Source organism: Anomalospiza imberbis, chromosome 12 (genome assembly GCF_031753505.1).
Source record: "Anomalospiza imberbis isolate Cuckoo-Finch-1a 21T00152 chromosome 12, ASM3175350v1, whole genome shotgun sequence".
NCBI lineage: Eukaryota > Metazoa > Chordata > Aves > Passeriformes > Viduidae > Anomalospiza > Anomalospiza imberbis.
Window position 1 is genome coordinate 3,789,087 of NC_089692.1, and position 23,172 is coordinate 3,812,258.

Consider the following 23,172-nt stretch of genomic DNA (forward strand, 5'->3'; position numbering starts at 1 on the left):
AAACCACTCTGGGATCCTGTGATCCTCACACTCTGCACATCACACCCACAGACACACAACAGAGCAGTCCACTAGGGAATTCCAAAGCCAGTGCCTGGGACAGGCCTGTGGCCTGGAGCAGTGCTTTCAGCCAAGGTTTAAATCACTGAATGAAGGGTTTTAATGGAATTTCTGCTGTCCGTATTCTGCAGGCACTGCAGTCACAGAGATGTTCTTTTCATTGGGATTGACTGCTTGATCAAAGGGTTCTTGGCACTCAGCCCCATGTGCCAAGCAAGCAGCACTCAGCCCCCTGCCCAAGGGCTGGGCAAAGCACCAGAACTGCCACAACAAGTAGAAATTCTACTGAATAATTATTCAAAGCAAGAGGTGAAAATCTAGACAAGATCTTGAAATGTAAATGGTGATTTGACCACAATAAATATTTTCCAGGCCCACAGCAGAGGCATCTCAAGGACAAAGCTGTGGGCTCTGACACAGGTAATTACCCACACCAATGGCATTCTTTGGAAATGAAGAAGTATGAGGCAATTTTGTCACCTAATGGGAAAGGGCATAAAGCCAGAAAGGCTCTATATGGTTTACCGAGAACATAAATAGAGTAATTGAATCATCACCCAGCACATGCACTGCTAAAGTTATCTATAGTGTGTATTCCTTTAAAAAATGCAAGGACACTAATTAAAAAGGAAGAGAGACATATTTCTTCAGAACAAGCCTTCAGCTACAATATACTTTTGAATGCCATGCATACCTTTGCTTTCATTATGCTTTCATTTATTTAATTTTATTTAGGCTTTTATGGTAAAATAACTATAGGCATTATTAGCAATAATTCTAACATTTTAGATAGTTACTTTGGTACATCATATAATTAACTTAGGGCTGAGTAAATTTCGGTAAGTTTGAGAAAAGGAAGGAAATAAGCCTTTATGGAGGTTTAAACAAGAGAAGCTCAGGAATATTAACCTTTTCTGCTTGACCCTTTTTGCTCTCGCTTAGTGGAACTCAAACTATATAATCCATCATTTTCACACTAAAACACAGAAATTGCAAAGGTGGTTTTTATCCTTTTGCACATAACTAGAGGGTTATGCAGAGCTCCTCAGATCCTAAACGGTCATGGAAGGTTTGCCATTGGGCAGTGGAGGGCTGGTGCATCTTGTCAAGGCAGTTTGCAGTTCTCAACTGTGAAAATGTGCTCAAGCATAGCACAGATTTTCCCATTAGTGTTTCACATAGCTCGAGAATAGCAGGAGAGGTGATCCACATGGATAATAGCATGGGAGTGGCCATATTATGAGGAGATACAAATGGGAAAGGAGTGTGCTTGTGAAACAATCTCTGTGTGAAGTGGCCTTAGTAGTTCAGGAGCAAGCACTAAAATTCAGGTATGGGATGCTGAGTAGGAGTTGGAGACTTCTCCCTCTGATTCCAGAGGGAGGCAGCTCCCTCTGGAATAAAGCATCTATGTAATTCAGTAAAAAAAAAAAAAAAAAAAAAAAAAAAGAAAAAACAAAACAAACAAATAAACCTAAAAAAGGTCAAAGAAAGTAGTGAACATCATTATGACAAGGAAAAGGAGAGAGATTTGCAGTAACAGTCTAAATGATACTTCTGTTTTCTGGGCATTAAAAATCCAGGCTGGACATCCAAGTTCTAGATTGTCAAATATTCATTTTGTAAAATTGTACAGGAGTTGGAACACTGTTCAAAGCTTAAAACACAAAAGGTTGGGCATTGGGTGGTGCTCTAGAAGGAAATAAGGTTTCCTGGGGCATAAAGCAGGGAAGGATTCAGGTAAGGAATACAAGCAGAAATGTACATGACTAATTAGTTCACAGAATATTTATTAGTTTGAGGAAATTTAGAGGCTGACCATATAGATATATAGCTGATATATAGATATATGTTATATTAGCAAAGTGCATCTTTACCCTGACCAGCTAGCAACTGGCCATCTGCACTTTGAACATTTGAATTAGAAGTTCTAAAGAAAATAACATTAATCTTAGAAATACTGTGCGGAATTGACCTCATTTGAGAACCTGAGTTCATCAGTTCTGGCACATTGGAACTGTCTGAAATCTCCACTGGTTTTTCTGCATGAGAGCAGGTCAGAGTAGGGGTTTGTAACTCAGTATCATTTCAGTCAATCTTCTTGAGGCACATTTCTGTCTGGAATAAAGACTGAGCAGGATGCTCTGAGCTTCTGGCAAAGGTGCAGGGTAGGAAAGGATGGAACTATTTTCTGTCTGGAAGACAAAGGAGATGGTCTTTTTAAAGGTGCATTCTGATGTGCTGGAGAGGTCTTTTTTGCTTATTGCTGAAGGTATGCAAGTAAGAAGGTTTGATACTGAACTCCTAGAACCCAATTTATATCCAGGATATCCAGCAATATTCTGTCTGTGAAGGAAACATAAGATTAATTAAATTGCACTGTTAAGAAAATCAGTCTCAGAAAGCAATATGAGCGCTGAAATTAATGACATTTAAATGCTTCTATAATAAATTCTGCTTTAATAAAAATCTTTATTAAAGCATTTTGATGCTTTGTCTATGAGTAAGGGAGGGATTTTATTTGAGTTATAAATTATTTTACTTCAATCATGAAATCATTTCAAATAAAAAGCCCCAAATATTCCAGACAACTTGTCCTCAATCAGTCTGCTTATTGTTGTTATTATTGCTGCTAGTCATTAGAAAATTTCATAGCTAATTATAATTGACAATAAGACCTTGCATATCTAAGTCAATATTTTTATAAGATTTTAATGTGCATGAGGTATTAGGGTATTAATAATATAATTGCTCTAAAGTGTGGGACAGATTCCTGACTGTTTTATGGCAGCACAACTCCCTTGGTTAAGCTGGAATTGAGAAACACAGCAGCAAATCATGTCCTGGTAAATTTGTTTTGTCATAATTTTTTTTTCTGTCAATTTCTTTTCCTGCCTGTCCACTGCCTTATTTTTAAGTCAAATTCTTTTCTGTTGTTCAAGGACACCATATTATTGTCTGGATTTTTTTCTCATTGTTATATTTAGAAATTAAAACCTGTTACTTCCTCACAATGATTTAAGGCATTACACTGCCTCAGAAAATCTGGAATCCTAATTAGGCTTGTGGTACTTTGATCCACAAAAGTACAGATCCAGTGGCATTTCATCACACTGTTATTATTCTAGAGTGTATAATGAAAGTATCAGAAAGATGATTCTGAGGTTCTTTGTTTTCCTAACTTTTGTCCTTCCTAGTGGTGTTTGCCACAAGGAAATGGAAAACCTTAGCTCAAAATCTTTTAGTAGCCTCTTTTCTGAAATGCTGGGTCTGTAGAGCAATGATTCCTTCTTGGAGTTGCTTCCAGAGATCACAAATGTTGTTTCTCTATTGCTCAATCTTGAAGTTACGTATTGTTTTTCCATTTGCTTCATGTTTGATTTGCATTGGCCTTCTGCACAAAAATGTAACTGTAAAACTTCAAATATTTCAAGGTTGCCATTTCTTGGAGTTGTTAATAAGTGCACTGCTAGTAAGCGTTAAAACTTTAGCTGTATTTTTAGTTTTGCAGTTGTAATGATTCCCCACTTCAGTACATAGCACAGCTAATTTACTGGGTGTGATATAACTGCAAACTTCCTCCTGACTTGTGTCCTCGTTAGAGATAAATAAGGCTCAATTAGACAATGCTTTATCACAAATACAGGTTGTTTTCTGCCAGAAGTTGTTTCAGTTTGGTCTCTGGATAGATGTGTGGGTGGGTGGAAGGATATCGGCAGTGTTGAGTTTTTTTATTGTTTTCCCTTAAGGATTTCCTTAGGATCAATGAACAAACTGGAATTGCTTCATTGTCATAAACCTGATATGACTTCAGCAGCTTCCAATACAGCCCTCTCAAGCAGTTCTACTAATACTTTATTTTGAATTATGTATTTGTTTACTCATATTGATGTGTCACATATATCTTTATTATGTGTCACTGTGAATATAAACCTCACTGTGGTCAGAATTAGATATGCAGAGCAGCCTCTAAGGACATGCTGTTTGCATCCAGAGCATGTCAAGAGACAAGGACCCATAATTCTTACTCAAATATTGCAAAGATGTTCCAATTTCTGATTAGGATGCCCATTCCAACTCTTTCCAAGTCTCATCCCATCCATTTGTTCCCATTGTTTTCATAGCCCATTTTTCTCTCCTCCTGCATATTCCATGCATTCACAGAAACCCAGGATCACTGAAAAGCCCTCCAAGGCCACGGAGCCCCAGCTGTGCTTACCTTGTCCCCAGCCCAGAGCACTGAGTGCCACCTCCAGGGATGGGCACTCCAAACCTCCCTGGGCAGCCCCTGCCAAGGCCTGAGCACCCTTTCCATGCAGAAATTCCTGCTGCTGTCCACCCTGAGCCTGCCCTGGCCCAGCCTGAGGCCGTTCCCTCTCCTCCTGTCCCTGTTCCCTGGGAGCAGAGCCCGACCCCCCGGCTGTCCCCTCCTGTCAGGAGTTGTGCAGAGCCAGAAGGGCCCCCTGAGCCTCCTTTTCTCCAGGCTGAGCCCCTTCCCAGCTCCCTCAGCCCCTGCTGGGGCTCCAGCCCCTTCCCCAGCCCCGTTCCCTTCCCTGGACACGCTCCAGCCCCTCCGGGGCTCTCGTGGCCATGACGGGCCCAGAGCTGGCCACAGCCCTCGAGGTCCCTCAGCAGGGCCAGCACAGGGGACGGGCCCTGCCCTGGGCCTGCTGCCACCCAGGGCTGGCACAGCCCAGGTGCCCCTGGCCCCTGGCACAGCTGGGTTTGTGTCCAGCCCCTGGCACAGCACCCCAGGGCCTTTCCCAGCAGCAGCTTTCCAGCCCCTCTGCCCCAGCCCAGCTCCATGGGGCTGGGGGCACCCCAGGGCAGGACCTGGCACTTGGCCCTGGTGTCCCTCAACTCATGGATCCAGCCTGTCCTGATCCCTCTGCAGAGCCTTCCTGCCCTCCAGCAGATCCCCACTCCCACCCAACCTGATGTTATCTTCAAACTGACTGAGGATGACCCAAATTCCCTCATCCAGACCATCCACAGAGATACTGAACAGGACTGGGTCCAGCACTAAGCTCTGGGGGGACACCCCTGGTGCCTGGCACCAGCTGGATGTGGCACCATTTCCCATTTCTGGGTCAGGCCATCAGCCAGTTTCTCATCCAGAGAAGGTGCACCTGTCCAAGCCATGTGCAGCAGCATCTCCAGAATGCCATGGCAGCCTCCAAATCCCTCTCTGATGCAATAGGTGTGTTCCATGTAATCAGCACTTGTGTTATCCAGTACATGGAGCATCTCCTGTCTCTTCTAGCATTTGCTCTTTGGAGCTCATGCCACTGAATAGCAAATGGTGACACCAAGGTGGAGTTTTCAAAACATACACATTGGGATTAAAGACAAATCACCATTCAGAGTCATATGGAATAACCAGAAAGCCTCGAGTTTCGGTGTTGTTGAGTTTTTGGAAGGATGGCGTGAGGTGTGGGGGTTGTCTTTGCTTCTCAATCCCCTCCAGCCCCAAGGTGGATTTGAATTTTTTTCAGCATCCTCTGCTCCCTCCAGGACAAACTTAGAGCTCGCTCAGTGTGACCCATGTTCTCATTCTCATTGCAGCAGAGGATAACTTCTCTCTTATCATGCACAGCTAAATCTAAATAGGACAGGATCTTTTGATTTTCCCTTATAGCCAGGGTTGTGGTAGAAGAGGTGCTTTTCACTCTTGTGAACTACATTTGAGGGCATGTTTTGCTTTTCTGATCTAGTCTCTCCTTTCCAAGCCCTTTTGATCTGTCTGTGCAGTCAGACAAGGCAATATCATGCAAATACACCAAGCAAAATAAGATACTTCTGCAGAAAATTACAAACCTTCCCCGGTTTTGCAAATGGATCTTACAATTCACAGAGTATCAGAGGTAATTACAGAGTAACTATTTGTGAAGCTGCTGAACAACTGCACGTCTTCATGGCATGAAAAATAGCGGAGAGGTTGCATTTGAATGTCAAATTACAGCCTGACCTCAGATAAGCAAAATGAGGGCTAACTGATTCTATCAGTATGCATTGTACCTGTAAGAAAGGAATAGGCTCCCTTTTAAAAATTTATTATCAAGTTTTATAAATCAGTGTTGATCCTTTGATGTTAACCAAGTACCCAGTTGAAATCCCTGCTTTAATTTAAAGTATATTTTTATTTGGAATCCTAAATGATTTCAAATGTAGTAAATAATTCAGTGGCAAGAAAAGAGCTGAGTGCAGGGCTAGGTGGAATATCACTTATAAAAAAAATGTGGTCTTTTTGCAGGCATGTCTCCATTTTCTGCATAATTTAGGTAATTGATTCAGAATCTGATTGGTGCTGGGTTGTATGAAATAATTTTAATGTCTTATGTGCACTTATGTACCAAAAAAAAAAAAAAAAAAAAAAAAAAATCCCACAGAAAAAGAGAGTGAGTGAAAACAGGACCTGAAGGATATGGTGTATTTAATTAACATTTTCTGCCACGGTGTGTGCATGTATCAAAGAAATTTCAATCTTTATTTTTTGTTTTCGTATTTTCAGCAACCTGAAAGTAAAATCAGTCCTTTAGTCCCAAGTGATACATCTCATACATTGAATAAGGGAAGGTGGCCTTCCCGAGTCACCTCTTTACAGATGGAGTTGCTGAACTTTGGGAACCTCTTAACTCCAAATTCAGCTTTGAAGAGGTGGATGATATTAAGCTACTTCTTGGTTAAACTTGTGACAGTCTCTCAGTGAGGAAACAGAAATAGAGTGTGACAAAGCTTTGCTCTTGCCTCATTCATCCTTCTGGAGCCCACAACAAAATAAACCCAGGGAGCTGGAGAAAAGAGACGAAACTTCTCAACTCCGTTATTATTTTCTCCCAAAGAATGACTGAAGGAACAAACCTGAGAAATATGTTCCACATCCCTTCCCTTCTGCGCCCCTCCCACACATGTGTACACACAGCCACTCGCCACAATCTGTGCTGCTCCGGCGAATTCCATGTGCTAAAGAAATACAAATTGAATAATAATTAGGAGGCCGTGTTTGTTTCTTGTCTTAGCACCTCGTACAGGAACTGTAAGTACTAAGTACTGGTATGTTTGTATTGCTATTTCAATAATCCATGACTTCTCATCCTTTAAAAAGACAATCAGTTCAATGGGGAATCTAAATCTTCCTGCTGAACAGTTCTGTCTGGGTTTTTAGTTTGTTGTCTGAATTTTGTCCTAGCTCAGAAATAGCTTGTGTTCTGGTATTTTTAAGAGAAATGCTGGCAATTACTGCTGTCTTCCTGACAATTTTGGAGAGGGTTTCAGGCACTCAGCCTCTCTTGAATCAGATCATTACCCAACGCTGCAGAAAAACGAGCCCAGTATTTGCTGCACTCTGTGATTTCTAGAGTTAAGCTTCAACATAAATAAAACCTCTGTTTCACAATAGCATCTGTGTATCTAAGGATTCTTTAAGTCAGATTTGTCAGTTTTATATGACAGAAAGAATGTTATAAGCTGTGGCATTCTAGAAGTAAAGGATTGCCTAAAGAAAACAACAACATAAACTGCAAGAGGAGAAATAAAACTTATCCTGAGGATTATCTTAATAAAGTAATCAGATAAAACTTTGATAAAGTCAGGGGGATTGGATCTGTTAAAATACAACTTAATAAGTTTGAAACATAAGGGATGTAAACCCAGTGCTGTTGTTTTTTATTAAGTCAGTGATTCAGATTTTGTTTTGATTTCTTTGTTAGAACTAGGTCTTCCTCTACTTCTAATTTAAAATATAATTATTGTAGAAATTTCCTTGAATCAGAGAAGCATGAAATAACAATTTCCAAACCATGTGGTAGTGGTGATGATGATGATAGTAATAATACTAATAATTAATAATAATAATAAATTAGTTTTTTTCTAGGAATCTACTTTATATTCATATAGATAAATTTTAGGTAAAATGCAAGACAGCTAATGATTTTTTATAGAGAATGTTGAAGTGATTTTGGATTATTTAATTACCTAAAGGAAAACTGAACTAAACTGGATTTCTTCAGTTTAAATAAATTATAAACTTCATTATGGGCCACAATAATTCTCTTTATCTCAAAAAGCATTTTATCAGTCAAGGGAAGACGGGGAAAGTGTTTTAAGCAAGTTTATGAAGACTTTAAGTGCTTATGGGATTTGAAAAGCTGTATTTTATTTAGTTAATTGTAGTACAAGACCAAAAATTATATTTATAAGTTCTAGTTACTCCTAGAAACTCTTGCTGTGTGCAATAACAATGTTGTCAACACTCAGTGCTTTGTAATACAAATTTCCTACAATACAGACACATCTCAATTACGTAGGACTTTTTCCAGTAAGGACAAAAAGTGTTGATCCCAATAACAAGTGGTAAAGCATGGGACTGTAGCCTCCAGAAGTTCAGGTTTGGAGACACTAAGTTGCTTGATAATGTTTGTTTGGTTTTTTGTTGGTTTGCTTTAATTTGACTTGGATTATTTGATCTGCCTCATCATTTTGGTATCAAACTCTACAGCGTTTTTAAACCCTGAATCAGTTTCAGTGGGTTACTCTGAGGAGTACCAGCAAGCTGGGCATTTCAAGCATTTAATGTTCCAGTAGAGTCTTTCTCCCAGAGAGAAAACAGAAGAGCTTTTTAGGTGCTTATGACCCACGCAAACCTTTCAATATGCATTTCTAAACCCAGGTGGATTTTCCATAATTTTTGGAAGTTTATTTATCAACCCAAACTAAGTTCCACTAGTTATGTTGCATTGATTCTTCCTTTCCTTGGATCTGTCTAGATGCTCCTTTCTGTGTGTGTGTTCTGTGCTCATCTGGATTTCACTGCTGGAGTTCAGAAATGTTCTTTGCTCATCTAGACACAGAGTGGCATCCTCAGATGGCCAACTAAGTCCTTCTGTGCAGCCCTTGCTTGAACAGACTTTTATTTAACTAGACTAGTAGAAATTTTCTCAATATTTTTCAATCTTGCATCTCAGTGCGTTAAATTTTCAAACAAAGCTGATGTTTCTCAAGTGACAGCCATAATGATACTTTTATATTGCAAAATTCAAGGTAGGTCTTTTTAAACTGTGCATCACAATACATACTGGTGCTAAAGCTTTTAAAAATCTGGTTAGTTCCTTAAAGAGTCTCTAACTTCACCTTTTTTAATGATTTTGCATAAAATAACAGATGGGAAGTTAAGCAGTCAGTCTAGCTGTCTACCTGGTTCATGCAAGAAGGTTCAGCCTCCCTTAAATTTACTGACTGAGGGGTTTATTGGGCAAAAACCCAAACTAAACAAAAACCCACGCAGTAATTAAACTCAGGTTTGTTCTTAGTTTAGAAAGAACTAACTGTCCATTCATACAAATGAGGAAAAGTTCTGATTGTTGAATACTAACAAGTATTCAACTACCAACGGCCTGAAGGGCAGTGACCGTGCAGTTGGGGCAGGTTGTGACCAGCCTGGATGCACTCCAATCCCTTCCTACTCCCAGCTCAAGCATTTGGGGCATTGCCAGCAGATCTGGGTTTAAGCTTGGCCACCCTCTGTACATGTTTCAGCACCTAGTCTGCAGACATGAAACGTATGGAGATGAACAGATGGAACTGTTCCGTCCTGACAGCGTTTTCAACCTGGGCTTGCTTAGTGAGGACTCACTAATGTGTTTGAATAGGTGTGCTCAGGGTGCAGGAAAACACTTAGCACAAAGTGGAATTTCCCTGGGAAGTTTGGGATGACAAAATAGTGCAGTGTATTCAGAGTGGTGGGCAGTACAAGCCGTAGATACATTTCCCTCTCCCATCTCTCTCTCTTTCTCAACAACAAATTTCACCACAGTCACAGGAACCCTAAAAAGCAGTGGATATCCCCTTGTTTAGAGATTTCCAAACCAGCTGGGCCTCTCTTGTGTTTAGTAAATTAATTTTTTTAAATGAATTCTCATCAAGTTTCTAATTATAATATCTTTAAATTTAATGTTTGTATTTCTGATGAAAGACAAACATTTTGGGGGCAGTCACAAGGGACATGAATAATTTCTTTAGAAGCTTATCTAATTAATTACATTTCTCTGTAATGTCTTTAAAATTTGAACTGCCATCATTTCATTAATTTAGATAAAAGTAAATCTTTAGTGTTTAAATATGACACTAGTGCTGAGAATTCTGATAAGCTTGAGATTCATTGTCTGTATTTTTATTAAGTGAAGATTTAAAAAGTGTTTAAAATGTTTGGAATTCATGATTTGCATATGAGGTTTTATTTGGTTTCAAATGCATTATTATTTCATGGTATAAGTGTTCCCCTCACCTTTTAGTAAGTAAGATCAGAAGATGCAAAGTAACATAAATATTGCTCATATAATATTTTGGTGGGTGTTTCTTTTTCTTCTGTAATATGTTTATTTCTATATAAAAACTGTTGGCTCCTTAAGATGGAAAACATTTACATTCTGATATGTGGTGATCTTCCATGTCCTATCCAGGAGGGATTTTGGTATTTCAGATGACCCCAGAAATATAAAGCCTTTTATAGCACTGATATATTTGAGTTTGTGTTTTTAAAGTTGTTATTTTTATGCCATTTCAATGTCAGTAGAACAACTGACATTTGCACATTTAGATTTCTGGGTGGAGCCTCCCATCTTGTGTCTTTAGGACACAAGGAGGAAAAAGGGCTGTAAGATAGCGGGTTTTATTAGGTCACAACAGAATTACCCCCGATGGAAACCACAAAACCCACAGTGTATATGGTGATGCTGCCTTTATTCATCTCTGTCATTTGTAGAGCTGCCACCAGTTGGTCCCTGAGCACTGGTAAAGCCTGATCGTCTTGTACTTTGTAGTCATTTGTACCAAGAAGTGCACTGAATATTGAGATTTGTCATTATTGATGATACAAACGAGGTAGAATACCATGACTGGAAAATAATATTCATTGGGAGATGGACTTTGACACTGGGGTTGAGGTACCTGTGGAGGTGTGCTTGTGCTGTGGAACAGTTTATCAAACTCTCCAAATCAGCTGGTGACCTCAGTTTAAACTGAATTAATGGGCTTGCTCCTTGGGGAAAAATAATTTAAAATATTTATAAGTAGTCTCTGAGCAAATTAATGGTGTTGAATTGAGGGAAAGACTCAGGCAGCTGCTTCTGAAAGCTATTCAAAGTAGATGCAGACTGTTGGTTTAGCTTTCCTTGCCTTACAGCTCATTCTACTCTTTACAGTGATAAGCAATTTTATGCAAAATAGCTCTATATTATAAATAATGAGTCGTTACGTCAGTGAAAAAAGAAGTTCACAGGTCACAGTTTTGGTCAGTGGTAGATGATCAAAGTGCTTTAATAGTCCAAATTACTGTCTAGTTTCGCCCCTGTCAGTCTCCCATCCATCTTTTTCCCAGTGTGGGTCAGTACTTTAACTGTGTTTGCAATGAAGAAATAATAGATGTGCAGTCAGAACAATTAATGGAGTAAAATGTGCTGTTCTCTGCCAAAGATAAACAAAGAAATAAATCTCTGCTGTTTGCAGCCTTCCCTTTTCCATATATAATGGACTTTATCAATAAAACAATACAAACTTCATCAAAGAAAAATCTTACCAATTTAGATCAAGAAAGGTCTTCATTGGGCTAATCTCCAACAAATGCTGTTTGCAACAGGGATCTATTTATTCTTTTCAGCCAGAAAGCCCTGGTTATCCTTCTTCAGCTGGTGCTCCAACTCCACGATCCGTAGCAGATAAGGCGAAGAGCACGGTCACAGTGCCAGCACTGCTGTATTGAATTCCCAATTAAATATGCTTACCTTGGGTACTTTGGTTTCTTTCCTTAGGGAACCACAGCCAGGTGTCCCGGGTGCCTGTTGCCATCAAAGTTCTCGATGTGAACGACAATGCCCCTGAGTTTGCATCAGAGCACGAGGCCTTCCTGTGTGAGAATGGCAAGCCTGGACAAGTGAGTATCCCAGGTTTTATATGGTGTGGACTGGGCTTTCTCCGTGTCACCTCATCTTTATTCCCAAAATGGGTGCCCATGTGTTCATGCTAACAGCTCTTAGCATTAACTTAAGATAAACCCATGATCTCTTTCTGTGGAATGTCTTCTATAATTAAATAAACTTTTTTTCCCTTAAGTTATAGTTTTAAATTAAAGGTGAGTACTTTGGGACAATATCCTGAAAAAATCCTGAGTGTCTTTAAGCTCTCAATGTCACTCTCTGTGTGACGGAGCTTAGAATTTAAGTTCATGTGTGTTAGTAGGTGAAAGTATAATCCAACCTGAATTCCAGTTCAGTTATTGACCTACATTGCAGCTGCTCCCAGTTATAATTTAGAATAAACAGTTAAAACAATAAACCCATTTCCCCTTGACCTTATCTCAGTTATAATCTCTTTCAGTTCTTACTTTTCTATGACAGTTGGGAAAAAAATAAGACAGCAAGCCAGAACTTGATGGAACATGAAGTAAAATGTAATTGTGTTTGAAGACAGTGCTGGAGAAGGGAAGTTCAAGTTTTCATTATATTAAAATATATATATAAAATGTTATTACCTTCTTAATTTAATGAAGAAAAGCTTGGTGAAGAAACTCACACAGTACTCGCCAACATGAGGTAAACAGCAACATGGCAGAAGCAAGATTTAAACTGTTTAGTCTTTTTCAAAGAAATGAAGCAGAGTGAAGCAGAGAGGGAAGAATATCTTATATGCCACCTAAATGACAAGGTGAAGACTCAAGAATATGCACAGACATTTAGAAAGTAATGCAATGTAAATGAGATGTAACTTTTGTCCAGCAAGAGAAACATTGGGTGTGACAACAATTCAATGTTTTTAAACTTTGCAATTTATTTCTAGATTGTGACATTTTATGTAAATAAACAGCAGCTGACAGCATGACATGGCTTGTTAATCCAGCTATTCCTGTGTCTCATGTGGGTGTTAGACATTAAATTCACTGTTCTCCAAAGACGGTTACCTGACAATAGAGTTAGAAGTTATTTTCTTTTTAGTAGTATTAAATGACAACTTATATAGCAGTGTATGACAACCCAACTCTGCATTCAGGATTGTATTGTATTGTTACAGAGGATGATTTGACTTCTAGCACCCCTTTTTATTTAGTAAAACGGTGTCAAAAATGTGCCACTTAAGGAATGAGAATTCTCTCTATCCACTGAAGAGATGTGCCCTTATGAGCAGACAGTCATGTTACTGTTGGCAGTTCGGTTCTTCTAGCTCAGTGTGGATTTCTGTTTAGCTCAGGGTGGATTTCTGATGCTGAGTAGTTGCATTTTCCAGGATAGATTAAATCTTAATGACTATGCCTATATCCAGGACTCAGTGAGCTTCCCTAAAATCAGAAAGTTCTGTTGTACAGTGTTTTCTGACTGTACTTATCTAGGTATTCCTGTTGAATTTCAGGTGGTTTAAGAGATGGTGAAAAATTTCACATTTCATTTTGGAATAAAACAATAAATGAGATGATTAAGAGTCAGCAGGTGAAAGAGGCTTTTGTTTAAGCACTTAGAGAAAACTTCCATTAAAGCACGATATTCTTTATCTACCATTACTTCTTACCCTCTTGATCTGATGGCAGATGTCACTCTTGAGCATGAATCCTCGTGTGAACTTTACAGATGGTTATTAAATATTTGGCTGCCAGCATGGATGAGGTGGCACTGATCCTGCAATTTATTCAGTGTTTAAACAAATAACACTACTGGAACAGTAACCAGTCCAGAATAATCACCAAGGTTAGGTTCTGAATTGAAGTTGTCATTCAAAAATCATCAGCTCCTGTAAAGAATTTAGTAACTCCACTGCCTTATTGTATTATTGTATTATGCTTATTTCTATATTCAGGTTTTGGAAGAAATCCTATTAATAAGTCAGGATGTAGAATTCAAGAAACTACATATATCTCAGTTATAAAATAGGTGATATGAGAAAGATACTACTAGTAGCAAAAGGCTAATCTGGATGGTTGTCCAAAGCTTAAACTTAAATGTTGCATGTGCAGGAAAGGTGCAATTGTCTTAAGGTATTCCTGTCTGTTGACATTTGCAGTTCCATTTAAATCTAAGTTTAAATCAAATTTAATTTACCATAAAGGAGATTATATTTGAACTATTGGTAAAACCTTATGTGCAGCCACTAAATACGTTGCACCATCTATTCCAGTTCACTTTCTAATTGTTCTGTTTTGGGTTCTGATATAATTGCAGTAGCAAGTACAGCTGCTAGTGAGGTGACACAGTGGATTAAAAACTCTTGATATGCAATGCTGCCAGATACATTTTCCTTGCCTTGACCTACCTCTGAGTGAAGGTACCACAGGCTGATAGGAGAGGAATGGGAGGGAGAAGGAAATCTATTTTTTATGCATGAACTTCTGTGCTCCTCTCATATTTTTACACACAACAGAGAGCTGCCAGAAATGTTTTATGTCAGTTTTAGGAGGAAAAAAAAAAAAAAAAAAAAGGAAAAAAACCCCAAAAAAAACCAAACCCCAAAAATTTGAATGTACTGTTACAGTACCTCTAAGTTAGCCACAAATCAGCTCTTGCCTTTTCCTATTATCCTTTTTTTTTTTTTTTTGCAAAGTTCCAATTACTAAAACCAGAACATTCATGGTTTGCTGACTATAGCTGTGCTGTTGGTTGTTTTCCAGCACAGTAAAATTATTTTCCTGTAGACCTAGAACAGAACTTGTATAATGTTGAGTAAGAAAAGTGCCTCACTCACTATTCTCCAGTCTATACTCAGACTTTTCCAGGGAAGTACTGTTTGCTGGAAACAAAGCTACAAAATCTTCAGTTGAGTAGTACAGACAGCGATATATGAGAGCTGAAGCCAGCTTTAAACTGGAGCAATAGAAAACTGAGTACAGTGCTCTTCCAGTCTCCCACAATTTGTCTCTATTTTATTCACTTCTCCTACTAGATTGTTTTTCTTTCTAATGGGTGAAATCTTCAGGTAGATCTTTGCCTCTTCAGCTAGAGCCATCCCTTTACTGCCAGAACCTGCATTTGACTCTTCAGACAGAGTTAAAATTGCTCTGTAGTGACTCTACACTTAACAGTGTTTTGGGACTGCAAAATATGCAGAAATAACCATGAACAGCAATGGAACTGCAAAAGCTTTTCCAGAGTTGGAAGATAAGACTTATTAGAATCAGAAAAGTGTTTATTAGTGATGAGGACCCATTCTAAGTGAGGTTAACTAGTTGCATCACAGGAACAGTCTTTTAAACAGTACCATGTACTAAAATTGCACGTAGATAGTTATGATGTGTTGAAAATAGCTTTGCTTTTCTATTTATCCTTGTATAAATTATTTCAGGCACATGTAGCTTTGTAGAACTGCAATACAAACCTACAAATTAGAAAGTCAAGTTGTCCTAGGGGACCATTTAACTATTCATTACAATCCAGTACTGTCTGCTAAACAAAATATGCTGATTTGCTAAGTTTCTGCTAAATGTATGTACAGAATCAAGTGCATGCATGAAGTATTAATACAACATCAAAGCTGGAATTTTACATGTAAGAATTTCAGAACTTTCAAGACTGAGCAGCCAAAAGGTTATTAACTTTCACTGCATATGTAGTGAAAAAAAAGTTCTTATTTTCTTTATGACAAATATTGACCAATTTCTATATAGTGGAACATTTTTGGGGTGCATGTTGTTACCAGGAAAGGAAAGACATCTGCAGTGGGCAAGAGGCCAGTTGGCACCTGGGCTGTGCCAGCCATGGTGTGGCCACAGGACCAAGGCAGTGCCCGTCCCCTCTGCTGGCCCTGCTGAGGGACCTCCAGCACTGGGGGCAGTTTTGGGTCCCTCATAACAAGAGCCCTGGAGGGGCTGGAGCGTGTCCAGGGAAGGGAACGGGGCTGGGGAAGGGGCTGGAGCCCCAGCAGGGGCTGAGGGAGCTGGGAAGGGGCTGAGCCTGGAGAAAAGGAGGCTCAGGGGACCCTTCTGGCTCTGCACAACTCCTGCCAGGAGGGGACAGCCGGGGGGGTCGGGCTGTGCTCCCAGGGAACAGGGACAGGAGGAGAGGGAACGGCCTCAGGCTGGGCCAGGGCAGGCTCAGGGTGGACAGCAGCAGGAATTTCTGCATGGAAAGGGTGCTCAGGCCTTGGCAGGGGCTGCCCAGGGAGGTTTGGAGTGCCCATCCCTGGAGGTGTCCCAGGAAGGGCTGGAGGTGGCACTCAGTGCTCTGGGCTGGGGACAAGGTGGGCATCGGGCACAGCTGGGACTCCATGGGCTGGGAGGGCTTTTCCAACCCCAGTGATTCTGTGACTCTGTGATTTTGTGATTCTCAACCATGTTGTGAGCCACAAATTAAGAATTGGAGAATTACCTCAGTAGTATTCCATTGCGTGAGCACACAACATGGAGTAGTAAAATATGCCTTTGAGCACACTAATAAAAACTTGGAAATGAGAATTAGTGGACTTTTCTGACCCCTGTGGAGTAAAAGATACCACAGTTTAATATCACTGCATATATATTATGTTTTCTGTTGTGGGATTTTTTTAAGACCTTATCTTAATGCAAACACACAAAGAAATAAGGTTGCTATGGGAACTCTAACTTAATTCTGTGATATGTGCATGTAACACAACAAATGTAGTATTGCACTAAGCTTGTCTTTTGCACATAATTTTTGGTGCATTTTCAGAAAAAGAAGGATTTTGTAAACAATGTTGGGAATGGAGGGTATACCAGTACATACAAAATACAACAATCTGATAAACTGCACCTGTTATGTGCACTTGCCCTTACAGATTTCACTGTGTCATTATCTTTTTTCCCTATTGCTTTCCCATTCTATCAGTGCTTGAAAAATTGAATAGCCATAAAATATATATCTGTCTAAATATATCTGCTTGTTCAAGATCCCAGCCCAAACTGCACTTCCCTATGATATGAATTACTGGTACCTGCTCCAGCCCTGGGCACATCACAGTGGGTGCTTTAGTGCCTGACACCTCTGCAAAGAGAAAGCTGAAAATACTTCCCATCTGCAAATGGCTCCAGCTCTGCACTGGGACAGACAGAGGCTACTTAGATATTTTTCCACTGTTTATATTTTTCCCAGTTTAGGATCCATTATTCAGCTATTAAATTGGAGACCTACTTCTTCAAGTAAAAAGTGAAAAAGCTGAATTAGGCCTATTTTTTTGTCCATCTCTTCTAATACATTTGTTTGAAGTACTGTCAAGGTTTTGACCTTGATAGATGCAGTTATCAAAAAAACTCCCCTATTTATGTGGTATTTAAGCAATCTATTTTTTTTCAGTAGATTTTTGATAATAATAATGATAAAACTGATAAAACTGACCTATGCAGAATATGCTTAGGCTAGGAATTAATTGTCTCACATTGCTTCCTAAGCTGGGCTGTCCTACAAATAGAACTACCTACTCAAACATTTTTTTACATATATAATTTCAAATATTTATGTTTTGGTGTTGATCCTTGTGGTTATCTAGTAAGATTTTGTTCTTTCTTTGACTCTTGAAGAACATAAATATGATTTTGACTGTTGTCATATATATAACACATACAGACTGATAGTCCTTGTGGTTAAACCAGAATAAAATGTTAGTTATTGTCATTTTCTTAGGGAAATGTGCAAATTTTAAAATAAAAGTCTATGAATTTGGACAGCATCAACCCCTGCTTCCATTTTTCACTCTATACTTTAAAATTTTTTGTGATTCCTAATTTGAATTTAATTGTGCAAGAAATTATTGGCGCTTTGCTTTAGACATTGCAAATAAATACATAAGATAATTGTTACTGGATTCAATGGACATGGAAAAGGTCAATAATTCTAATTAAATTTCTTATGAACCTCATCTAGCATGAGCTACCTAGCCCTGAAAGCCAGATCAGAGGGTGGGATCCATGGCTGGTTTTGTTTCTGTTTCTCTGGAAAACCTTTGGAATCAAAAGCAAGTGCATCAAATATTTTAAAATTCCCAACAAAACAAAACAATCACAAAGAAACCAAAAATATCAAGCAAAAACCCCCAAACCTCCTGGTTATTTAAATACAGTGTTTATTCATTTCATAGTCCTGTGAAACTTTGTATGATTTGAAGATGATCAGCTGCAGTACCTGAGTAATGTAAAAGGTAAAAATTATAAATGGAGGCAAATTCACTTCAGACACTGCATTTGGTCATGTAATTCATATGAGGTACTTCATACAAAGTTACTTGATTATTCAAAGTTATCCAAACAATCCAAAACACTCTTCTTACCTAATTATCTTGCATTATTCTAGGAATCATTAATTAATAATGATGTTATTATAAAAAACAAACAAGCACATCTTCCGAGTACAGGAATAACTGAGGTTTTATTAGAGTTAAGGGGGAAAAAATACAGCTCTCAATATATTCTTTTTTTTATTTTTGTTTTTTTTCTCCTCCAAAATTTCACGTCCAAATTAATTGAAACATAATTACTATTCTATGAAGTGAAATGTGGGGTGGGGGAAGGAGAAAGGATTAAAGGTATATTATATATCCAAGTCCAGTGAGAAGTGTGGTTGTGTAAATGAAAGCTTGCTATAGGCAATATGAGTGTTTCTGAAGCACAATTTCCCTTTTTTTGTTGAATAATAATTTATTACTTGTCTAAATCAGCAGCAGTATCTGCTGGCCTCTCTTACCTGTCTCTCCTTATTTGCTGGCTCTTTGCTCTGGAAACATTTTAGAAGGGGCAGATCAGCTCCTCTTCCAAAGATTTTTTCATCTAAGGTCCATAAAAGCCTTGCAGAGTTATAAATTATCTTTTTAAATCTGGCATGGAGAGAAACGTAATGTGTCCAAGAAATACAGTTTTTTTTTCAGCACTGTCTGCTTATCAGGAGTGTGAAAACTTAATGAGCCCATTTATGTTGCAGGTAATTCAGATTGTCAGTGCTGTTGACAAGGATGATCCTAAAAATGGGCATTATTTCCTGTACAGCCTTCTTCCTGAAATGGTCAACAACCCAAATTTCACCATCAAGAAAAATGAAGGTAAATAGAACAAATATAAAGTGTGTATACACTTATATCAACAAGTGTATATATATGTATATATACATATGTATATATGTGTATATATATCTCAACAAGTTCCTTTCAAATTGTTTTGATTTCCAATTACTTTACCAGTGTGTTCTTTGTGCAATTAAAATGTAAATAATCTGCTGAATGGTACCTTCATTATATCACTTAAGCTATTTTCAATAATTTTACAGTAGATAAGAAGAAAGTAAAATGAATGTGGAATTTAGATCCAGAAGACAGGTCACTGGCTTAAATAAAATTAAAGGATGGATTTACTGCCTGTATTATTCCTATTAATTTGAAATTCCAGAGATATGGTGTAAGATGAAAATCTGAAACTGTGTTGTTAAATAAATGTAGACTCCTACATTGACTGTTTATGGATGGGAACATAAAATTAAGTATCTACTAAATCTGCCAAAGAAAGTGCCTTTTCAGCCTGTTTGTTGTGTGTATAAAGGTTCCAAAGTATTTTGGTGAGGAACTTTTGTTAGAAAGAGAAATCCCTTAGGTCAGCAAAGCCCAGAAGGGCACTTTGAGTCCCTGTGCTTTGGAGCACTTCTGGAAGGGCAAAATGTCATTTTGCAGGGCTGTAGAAGGGACCATTTGCGTGTGATGGAAAAAAAAGACCCATTTAATATTGTTGGGCAATAAATTTATACTGATCCTACTCTTTGGCACACAGATCAGTGTGAAGGTCAGGTGAGAGAAGGAGCTAGGACTGATCCCAAGAATGCTATAAAGTGTGCTTGATGTGATTGTACTTACTTGGATATTCAGCAAAGTTGTTCTATCTTGGCTCTTTTTAATAAAGCTCACTCTGCCAGGAATTCTAGTCAAATTCTGTTTCTTATTTGAAATTATAAGAAAATAAAGCCCTGTTTAGTCCATTACTAACAGGAAGATGAATGTGCGTGCTGTATGTGCAGGGGTGTAAAAGCAATACATGAAATGTCAATTAAAGAGGAAATGCTGTTTGCATTTTTTTATTCTATCTATTCCAACCTAGAAGCATGATGATACTGTTTTGCTAAATGACACTGCACCTAAAATCTTAAATCTGCTTAAATATATCCTATATTTTCCTTTTCTTTAGATGTGTTTTTCTATTCTAGCATTCACAAAGTGCCTCTCTACTTATATCTCTATTTTCTTGTAGTAAATGAGTCTCTGTGTGTTTTCTGGAGAAGATAAAACAAGTCTCTTCAAAATGCATTTCATAATCATCAGCAGTGTAACACAAATTGAATTAAGCATCCTAAATGTGAGGTGGTTTGCTTGGCACAGCATGACAAAGTAAAAAAGATCTTAGCATTTCTCTTCATGTTTAAATACTGAGCTCACATTGCTAATTACCCTTGTCCTTCCAATCTGTTACCTATTTAAGACCCACTCCTGCTCCTACTCACAGACAATGGCAAAATGAGTCCTGAGCTGAGGAGGAGTGAGGAAACTTTCTGTGCAACAAGGTTTAGAAAAATAAATCCAATTTTGTTTTATCATTGCCACTCAGTTTTATGCAGTTTTTAATGTGTTTGAATCAGTTAAATGTGAAAATCCTCTTAAAACAACCACCTGAAATCTCTTGAAATTAAAAAATCTGCTTGAAAAGACTTTTCTGATTTAATCCTCCAGTATCCAATAGTAAAATCCCAACTATGCATGCCATCCTTGTCTATCAAGGTTGCTCAGTCAGGGGTGCAGTGCACGGTTGATGTTAGGACATGATCTCCCACAGGAAGCAAATACTCCTGTCAGAGCCAAAATCAGGGTATGATTTGGCTGAGGTGAGTTTTATGTCCTTTAAACATCATAGATCTTCAGTAGGTCTTTATTTAGTTATGCCACTTAAACAATGAACTTGACCATGACTTTGTCTTGAATATATCTGCCAGATAAGCATGAGTGATTATTCTTGTTGAATGACACCGATATCTCTAAAAAACCTTGAATTCACAAGTGAAATTTCTCTTTTTTTTTTAATACTGAGTGTCTGGGCTGTCCATAACCAAGCTGGTGTGGTGTGCAATTGTAAGGAAATGCCTGTAACAAGCCCTCCTTTCCTTTCTGGAGATTAGATCAATGCTCAACACAGTAAAGCTTGGAACAGAAAAAACATTCCCTCACTCTTGTGGCCAAAATCCTTGACAACTTCCTGACTGTGTCCTCAGCCTCAGTTTCCTCCCAGATTAATTAATTCCTGCCAAATTAATTCTTCAAGGCAGCAGAAACTTGATGGCTGCTGAAGAAATGCTGTCTACATGTGAATACCACACAGGGACTGCATTTCTCAGGATACCTCTTGTAGAAACCCAATTTTTACTTGATAGAATTAGTGCTTTTCTTTATTTAAATAATTTTTAATACCTCCCCTTTCTTCAAAATTCTCTTGAGGGTTGAGATAAACATAACTACTGCTCCTCAAGAAATGATATTGCCTTTTTGGGTTCTTTTGTGCTTTAGGTAACTGTGGGGCATTTGGCCACCATGTAACGATGATATTGAATGTGGTGACATTGGTGTGCCAACAGTGCAGTTTGGCACCTGCCAGGAGGAAAAGCTGCAGTGTCCTCTTTCTGTTCCTCCTGCCAAAAAAAACATAAGATGTCTGTGATTTGGAATATTCCCTTCCTGTGTAGAACATAAGCATAACCATTAATCAATTTAGCTTGTTGCACACAGACTGATTCTGTTGTTAAAACCTTCCAGATTACCCTAAGGCAAGTTCCCATGATAGTCAGTAATTAACTGTGCTGCTGACATGCACTGCAAATATTATGATTGGCCATGTTGTTGAGAAATGTGTTTAACTAAGTGACACAACAGGTACCTTCATCAGGAACCACACACAAAAAAAAAACAAAAAACAAACAAACAAAAAAAAAAACCAAAACCAAAATCCCAAAACATTTCTCAGAAAATTTTGTTACATATATAGAAGTTATGCTGTGCTCCCAGCAGAACCTGTGCCTTGAAATGGTGCACTGGTGTTCTTAATTTACTTGGTTTGTTGAATTTCCGTATTAATTTCCATATTATTTTCCCCCTATTCATTTATTGATTTTCCATATTATTTTTCCATATTAATGCCAATATTATGAATTGCCATATTCCTTCTGTAGACAAGATACCCCAAACTTTAGAGGCTGTGGTGCCTTTCTGATGTAAATAATGTAAAAAATGTAAATTTAAATGCCATCATCCATCTCACAGAATATCTGTAGATCATCTCTTAGCTATCTTTATTTTCCATCTCTCCTGATGCTTTTCTTGTGTCCTTTTCTGAGCTCAGATGTCCATTACTGGGTGAGGTTTGTAGGTTTAGTGCCTTGGGTTCCTGGGCAGTGCGTGATAATCCGAATCCAGGCAATCATGCCCTCTCAAGCTGTAATCAAGGCACGCTGAGCACTTGGATGCCAGGTGCAAAAACCTTTATCCCCTCTCAAGAGAAATAACAGTTATATATATAAAAAAAAGAAGTTAATGCTGCATGAAAATCATGTCATGTTTTCTGTGTTAGACCTGTGACTAAACCTGTGACTGTGTGACATAACAAGTCCCTGACTGCACAAACTCCTGACTGAATCTCTGGGCACTTTTCACGTGCTTTTGTGCTGGGTTTTCTGCATAGGAGCAGAAGCAGGAAAAAAATGAAAATTGGTGTTTCGTGTGGCGTGTCTGAGAGACTTTGAACCAGAAAAACCTCAAATTTCAGATGAAAATATCTCAAGTTTAGACAAGTGTTGATACACTCTAGCAATGTGTTGTAGACTGACTGAAATTAACCCTTCCAAAAACACTGTAGGATAATAAATGACAAAAAACTGACAGGAATTTAGACAACTGATGAGGATTTTGTACTGTCATGGCATCAGAAAACTGAAATGAGACTTCTGGAAATGGAATTAGAACTTGTTGGCAGCCTTTTTTTCCAGGTGAATGGTCTTTACAGAGCGTTACCTAAAATCCAGTGCCAGTACATGGATCTCCTGCTGCATCCCAAACAACCCTCTCACAGCAGTACCTGTTTTCAGCATTGAATCCTTCAGGTTCCCTTGGACTGTT

The 23,172-nt window shown here is 38.5% G+C and overlaps 1 protein-coding gene across 9 annotated transcripts in view; it reads left to right on the forward strand.

Moving 5' to 3' along the window:
- Positions 1-23,172, forward strand: part of CDH8 (cadherin 8) — a 152,794-nt gene that overhangs the window by 105,696 nt on the left and 23,926 nt on the right. For 5 of the 9 annotated variants that reach the window (XR_011003279.1, XM_068202508.1, XM_068202507.1 and 2 more), the window contains 2 exons: positions 11,865-11,986; positions 18,957-19,074. Coding sequence is in view for 7 of the 9 variants with exons in the window: in XM_068202508.1 (XP_068058609.1) it covers positions 11,865-11,986; positions 18,957-19,074 (240 nt within the window). In the remaining 2 variants the exon portion in view is untranslated. Of the gene's footprint in view, positions 1-5,150; positions 5,535-5,562; positions 5,925-11,864; positions 11,987-18,956; positions 19,075-19,792; positions 20,540-23,172 lie in introns of those variants that run through there. The other 4 variants (XM_068202509.1, XM_068202513.1, XM_068202514.1 and 1 more) reach the window with 4 other exon arrangements.